Source organism: Triticum aestivum, chromosome 3D (assembly GCF_018294505.1).
Source record: "Triticum aestivum cultivar Chinese Spring chromosome 3D, IWGSC CS RefSeq v2.1, whole genome shotgun sequence".
In the NCBI taxonomy this organism is placed as follows: domain Eukaryota; kingdom Viridiplantae; phylum Streptophyta; class Magnoliopsida; order Poales; family Poaceae; genus Triticum; species Triticum aestivum.
Genome location: NC_057802.1, coordinates 512,348,006 through 512,358,419, shown reverse-complemented (window position 1 = coordinate 512,358,419; position 10,414 = coordinate 512,348,006). Strand labels below are relative to the sequence as shown.

Below are 10,414 nucleotides of genomic sequence, written 5' to 3'. Positions count from 1 at the left end.
GGACTAGGGGTGTTATCTCCACGGAGAGCCCCGAACCTGGGTAAGATTCGCCGGCATGCATGTCTTCGCCTTATCCCGTTTCCAGGCACCGGCGATGTCTTACTGGCTCCTACAATGATAAGTCATCCATTGACATATGTCGCACCTATCACCCGACAACATGCGTGATGAGGCGGTCGCGAGGCGTTACCAGGGGCTCGCCCGGCATGAGGCGCTCGCTAGGCGAGAGGAGGCGCTCGCAAGCGGTGAGGAGGCGCTTGCTAGGCGAGAGTTGGCGCTCGCCAGCGGTGCCGAGGCGCTTGACATGCGTGCCGACGCGCTCGAGAGGCTTGCCCAGGAGGCGCTCGCCTGCCGTGAGGAGGCGCTCTTCTGGCGTGAGGAGGCGCTCGCCAGGCATGAGGCGGCCGCGAGGCGGACGTAGGGATACGGGAGCGAGAGGGCGGGCGCCGCACCACGCTAGAGCGTCAGCTGATGGCTGCCTTGCACAGTTTAGAGTTAAGTAAGTTTTGGCTTGCAGAGCCTCCAGACTGCATTCTTTAGATTGTAATATCCGATGAAATTCCGAACATGTTTCAAGTAATAAAGTCCCAACCAGAAGTGTGATCCGCGCATTTGCGCAGCTAGATTTGCTATTAAATTTCATATTGTGCTTTATTTATTTGGAAGATATTTAGCCGACTATCATCATAAATATGACTAACATATAAGCTTTGTGAAACATACATAACTATTCTTTGGTCAGCATGTCTTTCTACTAATTGTATTGTGTTGTTGGTATAAATCTGTCGAACATAAGTCCAAGAGAATTGGCCCTCCAACTTACCGCGTAACTCATGGTTGGACTGATCCTGAAATTTCTACCTCGAATATTTCATGTCTTTAGGTGCTATATTTCCAGTAATTTTTTTGTGGAATCTTTTAATAAGAAACAAATGAAGAAGTGAAAGATCATACTTGAGGTCAGTTGATGCCTGCATTCCAACTACCTTCTCATTGGCCATATATCGATGGTATTTCGGCTGTTCAAAGCAAGATTACCTTACTCTAATTGCCTTTGCATTAATAAATATCCTCTCTACCTCATTCCCTCCTCATCTTTTCATACTCTCCATACATTATTATTTTCCTAATCGTATCGCTAGCATTTTGTGTTGACTTGCATTTTCTTAGCAAGAAAAATGTCTTATTATATATTTGACATGGCCTATTGCTTACATTTTTTCTACTAAGACATCCTACTAATTACTCCATCATAGCCGCTCTCGCTATGATCGCGTGTGTGCATTCTTTTGCCTATTTCACATGCCCATACATAAAAATTTATTATGAAAATAAAAGTGATCCTAGCTTATTTGGGTGGAGTGGGTCTACAATCCAAGTGTTCGTTCATATTTAAAATATAATTTGGATTTTAGCTTTAGGTACATGATCCTAGCTTATAGTTCTTGTAGTACATCAAAATAAAATTTATTATTTACCTGTTTCCTTTTTTATTCCATTCAAAATAGATTTATTTTACCTATATGATAAGAGTTAGGTCTTGTTAACCATGAAGCTATGTCATTAGAAATCTATGTGTGATTCTGTGCATGTGGTTGTCCGTACTATGAGCGTCTACCTTGAATTTTCTGTTTTTTTAGAACATAATAATATATACTATCAAAGAAATTCATAAAATGCTAATTTGAAATATTTTTGCGGTGAGCCAGTTAGACAAACATATTTTCTAGCTAATTAGGAATGCTACCCAAACAGGAACACCAGAGAGAGAAGAGTTTTCCCGCAAACCATAGCGACTAGCTAGTCTCAAAACAAAAGAGTTCTTTTTACAGTAGCGGGGTTGGGAAAGTAAGGAAAGTCAACCCCGATGATTATGTAGGAAGGGACGGATTTCGAATTCCTTTTTCCTTCCTTTTTTAGCCACCTCCTCCCAATCCCTAACGCGAAAAATGGTAGTTTTATGCTATTCACTCGTAAGGGCATCTCCAATGGATGTACTACCTCCGTTCTGGTTTATTAGTCCCCTTCGTATTTTGTGCTCAATTTAACCTTATATTTAACTACTAAAATGTTGATGCATGTAACAAAAAATTATATCGTTGGACACTATATTTAAACTAGTAGAATGCTCGTGCGTTGCCACGGGCTTTTAGCTTTTTCCTGATAATACGACATTGCCTCGGGACCATTGTGGATGGATTCTTTCTGAACATCGACATAATCCATCTCTACCTCTCTTATACTCTGCAAAAGTAAACATATATAGAAATACACCTTTTGTATTATCATGTGCAACATATATATATATATATATATATATATATATATATATATATATATATATATATATATATATATATATATATAAGAATAACAATTATCTTTATGCATCCCATTGTGTAAAACTCGATGAGTTTTGAGTCTAGTTGATCGTAGGTACGTCCATGACTTTGTCAATCAACATTTTTTATGCCATCTGTTTTATCTCTAACCTATAAAAGTGAACATATAAACATATATTAAAAAATATAAAAGACAAAGTGTCATCTCACCCTACCATTGCTTGGCATCTTTTCTAAACTTTAGCAAATCTATGAAAAGGTCCTCACATACTCCGAGAGATGATGGCGTACTGTATATCTGATTGGAAAATGAGACGGTTATCACTACCTCGAAGGATGATGGCATATTGAATTTCTTATTTGCTATTAATGAAAGATGCATGTTGGCTTATGGCAAGTTTATCTCTCCTTAGTCTTCAACCTCAACAAATATAATGTTTTTATGCCCAGAAGAAACATGAAGAGAAACACTCATTCATGAAACTTCTCCCAATTAATTGTGGTATTCCCACTTGTTTCTACCAAATAATAATGTGGGCATACAAATTCTAGTAAGATAACTACGTGCTGATATATAGAGTAAAAAAGGACATAAAACGACGGTAGTTAAACAAACATTGTCTCATGACCGTCATGCCACCCTGAGAGAAGCTTCTTCTCTGCCGCATGCCTCTGCTCTCAATATAGCGCATGACTTTGACTTCCCAACAAACTTGCATTTGGAAATGGTAGTGAAGTTACAAGCCTTGAGTTATCCGTCTCTGACCATGCTATATAATGTTTAATGCATGTGCATTGCCATGGAATAAACAAAACTACAGACCCAAATGTATGTCATTCATGATGGCATAAGGTTTCATTTACATATGGACACATACCGTTATCTAATTTGGTTTTATCTGTGACAATCATCATGTCTCCTTACAAACCAACTCCTTGTAAACAAGGCAACCCTTCCAACCCTTGACTTCCTCACTTCACACGCTTGCTCTACCATTATTTTAGCTTCAAAAGTCTTATCATTTCGTGAAATATGATACTGTGTTGTATCTCTGATTTTAAAATGAAATGTGCCTCACTTGTCATCAGAGATGTCTTATTTACCAGATGCCTATAGCGCAATAACATTATTGTTCTCTCTTATTATTCGCCGGCAAGAAAGATAATATTTCTGTGCTTGCAAGAAACGTGAAGGAAAAAATATATTGTGTATATACGAGAAAATCAAACTGAAACAAAGGCCTGCTTAACTAAAATATGTGTACATTAGTCATAGCTGGGTGTTAACTTAAACGACAACTAGTTCGTCTCCACGGTGGCCTCCTCATGGTGGTTCAGTAACAAAGTTGTAGTCCTCAACCCATGCGCTAGAACTGGATAGCTACCTTGGGAGAGACAAATATATCATTATTTGGTTACATTCTCTTTTAGTTTGTAAGTATATACATGGTAGAATCTGAATGATTTTTTTAGCTTGAATCTGAATAATTTTATTTACTACAGTCGCATGCTGCAGAAGTGATTTAATCTAATAATGGAGAATGTTCATATGTTTGAGTAATCATTAAGAAATTGTTATCAAACTATCCAATAAAGGAACTGGTCCAAAATAAGCCTTCACTTGTTCCTCCTGACCATTTAAAATAAGAAAGAGTGCATCAAATTATTTAATAGTGTGTGAGCCAATTCCCTAATTTTCTAGAAGAGAAAGGCTTGCACTTCTCAGTATTCGTAATTTGAAGATATGGAAACCTTGCACGCATTTCCAAATTCAATAACAAAAGGATAAACAATATGAACATGTCAGTAAACAAATGAACTTTAGTTCATGACAGTCTGCTCGGGTTTCCAACCCCTCCCACCACAGACCTCCCCATCCCCCCCCCTCTGATCTTTTCTGTTTTCTACCCTCCCCTTCGGCAAAAGAAAATGCTTTAACCCTGCATGTTCACTGCTTCTGCCGGAAATAATAAACACACAAGGAGACCCTCGGCCAACCCGGGAAGGAAATCTTGCCTCACACGCACTCCGAAGGCGAGCTCGTCCAATCTCGCCGCCGCTCCGTCTCCTCGGCTGCCATTCACCACCCACCTCCCCCATCCCCGCGCCGCTTTCCTCGACAGCCACCCGTTGTCGCTGCCTTCATCCAAGTTACTTTCCTCGCTGTCAGCGCAGCGTGATGCCTCGCCATCATCTCCATGCCCCCATGGGTTGCATCCATTGATCAAATAGCAGGACCTGCGAACTGGTTATACACTCAAAAACCGAGCAAGCAAGATCAGTGTAAACCCAAACAAGCAAACTGAACCACATACAACACCCAGGCAAAGAAGAGTACCTCTGCATCAGCTCCAAAGCGAATCACATGATAGAGAACAAACAGATTTCCATCAGATGAGTAGACAATGTTGCAAACCTCCCCAGACTATTCCGCAAAGGCTTACCAAATGGTGAAAGGAAAATTGGGAAAACATTTTATGTCCTCTTAGAAAGGACATATATATATAATATGTCAAGAAATTTTGTTAGCAACATGCCAGCAGAAGGCATAAAAAGTGAGGTCAGAAGTACACACGATTAAAATAAATATACAACCTGTGTGTTCATGATCATGTTAACTGAAGCAATTTTGAACAATAAACAGAAAAATGACGGGTTAAATAGTCTTCCAAGCAGGGTTCTAAGGTTCTCAGAAGGAAAAACAAAAATAAAGAGATGTGATGTTAAGTTTAGTTATCTAATAGGAAATACTCTCCAATAATATTATTACAGTTATCAGTTATGAATCTATAAACTGAAAGGCATTGTGTTATGCATAAAAGTTCTCTTGACCTACTGCTACAAGAAAGTGCATTCAGAAATACTGTTCTATTTCACTAACACGTGTGTCATGCATTGTTTTCAATTATCGATATGCAAAGTCAGAAAATCAATTATCTGAATTGAATGAGGCACAACTTTTTACATATACATCACATATGTTTTCTAACTACTTACCAAATCAACATTGTGAACTATACATCATAACTGGGACGCTCCTATGCGTGCTTCAACTACACAATGGAAAGTATAAATGTTGACAAATGAACATGGCTAGTCTGCATCCTGCCATGTGCTAACTAATATATATTGAGCTTGCTATGTTGTGTTAAACTAAAATAAGCCGGTCTTTTCTCTGTCTCGCAAAAGGCCAGTCTTTTGCCTTCCTCAAACAAGTTTGTGACAGGACTATGATTGCACTTCACATACACCAAGTAACAAAGAAATAGTTTCAACTTAGAAAAACAGAGATCAGTAAGAAGGATATATGTTCTCATTGTGCATATGGCAGAGCATCATAAATCAAAGAATTGAATCTCAAAATGCAACTTTTATCAACGTCAGGTATGAGTATCAATGCACAAGTAGGCACTACAGGTTTTAACATGATTCGTGCACACTAATTAGACATCTTTTTAGATGGTCAGTACTGAAGCATGTTGTACTAAAGCAGTACTTTCATTTGATGTGTATACTTACTTGCTACTCCAACTTGCAGTACTGAAGAATGTACCACACTAATTTGACATCTTTTTAGATGGTCAGGTCCTTCTGACTTGCACATAGACATGGTGTCATTTATGTCAGAATAATGTACACGACAGCTAACCAAGTATAAGTCTCAAGTAATAGGACTGTAAGTAGTCGAGCAACTGACTGAGTATAATATTCAAACGTTGCAGACTTGGTTTGCCTACAAAAAAGACAGAGTAAAACATATATAAATTCCAATTGCATGATTAATTCCAAATTAATAATTACAAGATGCAACAATGGATATAACCATACGTGGCGGCGGAGCTCCCTGCTCCTCTCCACCATGCATGGCGGCGGGGCTCCTTGGAGCCGACGAGTGTGAGGGAGGAGCTCCCTTCTCCTCTCCTCTGTTTTTGGGGGTGAGACCGCGAGACGAACCAGTACATTTAGCAGAGGGTGAGCATTTCCCTACTTTTCTCATAGTAGTATTGAATAACGGGTGGAATTCATTCCTGAAAAACATCAAACTGCCACCGAATGGTGTCCATGTGTCATCATCTATTCCCCAAAGACAACAAAATTGGGTGACATGTAGGTCCAGTGCCACCAGCGCGTCGATGTCGCCCACCACCCTGCAGTCCGCCGCCGGGAATGCCTTCACCGTGCTCCACACCTTCGATAGCAGCGCCGGCCCGTGGAGTCTGGTTCTGTAGGAGGCGCCGTTGTCGTCGAGGTGGAGAAGGACGGGGAGGATTTCTTGCGTGAGGTGGAAGAGGAGCTTCCGGTTCCACCGGTGCCGGAGCGGGCCTTGGCGCCGGTCGTCGGAGTCGTCCGCGGGGAGGTCCAGCTCCAGGAGGTGGAACACGATCAGGTCCACCGGGGATGACATGGAGTGGCCCTTGAACGGCCAGTTCGGCGGCGGCATTGCGCGCATGAACCCACCACGCTCTAGCACCGTCCGCAGGTAACCGTATTCAGGGTCGTCCTCCACCGACGATGACGACGACGTGGCGCGACGGCAGGGAGTAATCTGCGGTGGTGCTGCTGGTCGACGACGCGCGCGTGCGAGCTCGCCGCCGGCACGGTGGCTGCGAGTTTGAAGGGAGACGATGGTGGTGCCGCCTTTTCAATCGTTCTCTCAGGTGGTGGCTTCTTGACCCGCGTCGCGAAGCGCTCGCCCGTCCGGTGGTCTCTTGCACCGGACGGCCTGCGGCGATAGCGGAGCCGCTCTGGTCGACGTGGTTGGAATTGGATCCTGAAGATATAGCTTCGCTTAGCAGTCATAATGATTGTTCATGTCCGTAAGACACTTGTCAAACGTCAAGCATCTAACGAGAGCTAAAACAGTGTTCTACATGTAGAAATCACACTGTGAATTAATTTAAGAAAATAGCAATCTTATAAATGGCAGTGCACCCACCAGATTGCTAGAAAATGATGCATATTCAAAAATATACAGAGGTAAAAGGCAAGGGAAGAAGTATCACCTTAGCTGAGAATGGCGTTTTGGAGGCCGAGCTCCATGGAGGCCTTTATTTTTGAAAAATTCAAATTCAAACTTTTATGTTTCAAAAAAATCTGAAATAAATAATGGGCGTATGTAAGGATGTAACTCACATGTGTGTAAAATTACATAATGAAATATGTTGAAATGCGACCTGTGGAAAAAAGACAAATTCATGGCCTGGAAGGATGAATAGTATCATGTGTTAAATAGCGCCAGATTTGACTTTTTTGCACAGCCCTCATTTCAACGTATTTTGCCCTGAAAATTTACACACATATGTGTTATGCCTTCATGTATATATGTACTTTTTTTCAGATTTTTTTGAAATGTAAAAATATGAATTTCAATGAAAATTGAATTTTGAATTTGGAGGCCTCCAGTGAGCTCGGTCACCAAAGGCAGTTTCCGCACCTTAGCTGTGCTAATACTATCACCCAGTTTTAATGATCTGCACTGAGCTGTATCAGTTATTTCCACAAGCTTCCAGACCTTTGACTTATGCATTGACTCATCAGCTATTCCAGGTTTTACATCAACCAAGTTTCTGTTGTCCCTATTCCGTCAAAAAAAAGTACTCCCTCCGTCCGGGTTTATTAGGCCTAAAGACAACATCTCTTATACCAAGACACATAGTAATTTGCTCACATTAATTCTTCTATTCCACTCCCAATGCACTCTCTCACTGCATGCAGCCAATGAAAAAGCACGCATGAAGTGTATTAATTTTTCAGCCATGGCACCAACAACAATGGCTTTCAATGCAACCAATCAAATGGTTGCATGCATGCACCTTTCCAAAGCGAGGCCTTATAAAATGGGACATGCTTGTGATGCTAAGAGGCCTAATAAACCCAGACGGAGGGAGTACAGAGTAAGAACAAGTTAGTTGGGATCGCAATGTAAATTGTTTATAATAGAACAGACCAAATGAATCTGGATCAAAACAAACCATTGCAGTTATAGCTGATGGAGCAGCAGTTCAGAACTGGTTGCACCGGCGGCTTCCACGGCACCAGCAGTCAATGGATTTATTAGAGGCTGCACCAATAAGAAACGATTGATTCATGCATGTGGGGAAAACAATCTCAAGTTGTTTCTTGGTAAAAGTAACTACCTTTGTTACAGTGTCAGATGCACTACAAGAAGCATCGATAGAACGATCTTCCAGTGTGCGCAATAAACGAAGACCATCAGCATTTGCTAAAACTTTGATACCATTATCAACAGTAGAGACAGCCAACAGAGTACCCTCCTTGTTAAAGCGAATACACGGCTTGCCTGGTAATTATGGGACCAATCACCAAGTTAGAACAAGAGAGAGGTTGGTATTACATTAGTATCAAATCAGAAATTCACCAACATAAGCACATACAAACGAAAAGAACTCACATGTAGGTGCAGATTAGATGGGTGGGCTAGGTGCAGATATAGGAATCGTACAATCGATCAAAACTGTCGGCGACGTTCTTGTTCTCCCTGAGACATTGCAGGTGCCTTTGGTGACGATGCTCCTACAGAACTTCTCCCGCGTCTCCTCATGGCGACCCAAACCCCCGGCGTGATGGCGAGGACCACGAGATCTGGCGGAGGGGATTCACGCAGTAGCGAGAGGGGATTCACGTAGTGGCGAGGGGTGTGGCATCCGGATTGGACGTGAGGGCAGGAGATGGTGGGGATGCGGGAGGATGGCACAGATGCGGAAGCAGCGGTGCGACCGTGGCGGATCTTGCTGCGGCCGGAGCTCGTAGGGGGAGAGAATGGGAGGGGAGGGGAGGGAAGGGGGCGCCGGCAGAGGAGTAGAGGGCGGAGGCCGGGGTTGGGGGAGACAAGGTGGGCGGTGGGGTTGGAGGCCGGCGGCTGCTTTGCAGGATTCGGGAGAGGAGGAAGATAGCGGCGGCGGGCGGCTGGTTTGGCGGACAGTGCGAGGTGCGAAAAAAAAACCAAACCAGCGGGATGGTGGAAGGCTTAGACGAAAATAAACACGAAAATAAACCTGGAAGCGAGACTACCAGCTGCTCCATTAAAAATAGAGATACGAATCCAATAATATAATTATTAATGACATGCGTTATTATTTTATAGTTAAATCTATGATCAAAGTTTGGAACAAATACTAAGGGAACTAATAAATCAGGACGGAGGTAGTAAGATAGTTGTTGGTAGACTTTGCCACATACTCCCTTCATTCCACAATGTAGTGCTTCCTCTATCTCCGTACTTCAATTTTGACCGTAAATTTAACTACCAAGACCGATTACGGCGGGAGCAAAAATTATATCAGTGAATTCGTATTCGAAAGAAGTTTTTAATTATGTAATTTTTTCACCCGCCGCAGTCGGTCTCGTTCGTTAAATTTATGGTCAAAGTTCGACCTCGGGAAGCGCGGGCGCACTATATTTTGGAATGGAGGGAGTAGGATTTTTAATGATGTGTCATACAATAAATGAGGGAAGAGAAGAGTATGCACATGAATCAACACCCCTTGCACAAGCTTCAATGTAGAATGAGAGAGCACCTTATTTATTATCTCATATCTTATTGGGTAAACTAGAGACAACTTATTGAAGTTGTTGTATGTTAAAGTGTTGGTTGATGACATGGCATATTTGTTTTACCAACAAGCTATCATACAAACAAACCGTTGGAGATGCCGTAATGGGAGCACGCGTCGGTGGAGACTTCCGCCCACGACGACGATCGCGCGCTGGTCGACGAGAAGGGCCGGAGCCCGCTCTTGATCGCCTGATTTCATTTTTCTTCTTATGTCTATCAAAATGAACGAAACGACTAGTACGAGTACTCAAGGAATTAGCACACTTGTTAGTGATACAACAATAAGTCATGCACATGTAAGTATTAATACTAGTAACACTAACATATATACCTCTAAGGAATCACATTAAACTCATAAGGCAAATGTCCTTTCTGATCACTCATTTTCTGAAATTATATCATGATTTTGTCATCGTGAATGCTTCTGAATATCTCTTTCTCACAATAGCACACCATTAAATCATTTAGCCAATCATCTGATAGTTTGTTGCGCAAA

General features: G+C 42.0%; 1 protein-coding gene across 7 annotated transcripts; it reads right to left on the bottom strand.

Moving 5' to 3' along the window:
* Nucleotides 1–4,070: 4,070 nt before the first annotated feature.
* On the bottom strand, nucleotides 4,071–9,300 carry LOC123080092 (uncharacterized). 7 transcript variants are annotated; one of them, XM_044502969.1, is made up of 7 exons: nucleotides 8,755–9,300; nucleotides 8,480–8,643; nucleotides 8,315–8,403; nucleotides 6,171–8,207; nucleotides 6,040–6,075; nucleotides 5,862–5,933; nucleotides 4,071–4,589 (listed from the first exon to the last, which is right to left on the bottom strand). In XM_044502969.1, exons 4-7 carry the CDS (start codon nucleotides 6,790–6,792, stop codon nucleotides 4,567–4,569), a joined length of 753 nt encoding a protein of 250 aa, XP_044358904.1. In that variant the 5' UTR covers nucleotides 6,793–8,207; nucleotides 8,315–8,403; nucleotides 8,480–8,643; nucleotides 8,755–9,300; the 3' UTR covers nucleotides 4,071–4,566. The 7 variants fall into 7 exon arrangements, with proteins under 7 accessions (XP_044358904.1, XP_044358898.1, XP_044358900.1 ...); XM_044502963.1 differs by lacking the exon at nucleotides 4,071–4,589 and having other exon boundaries at nucleotides 5,008–5,933; nucleotides 6,171–7,113; nucleotides 7,346–8,207; XM_044502965.1 differs by lacking the exon at nucleotides 4,071–4,589 and having other exon boundaries at nucleotides 5,008–5,933; nucleotides 6,171–7,388; nucleotides 7,476–8,207.
* Between the last annotated feature and the right edge of the window lie 1,114 nt (nucleotides 9,301–10,414).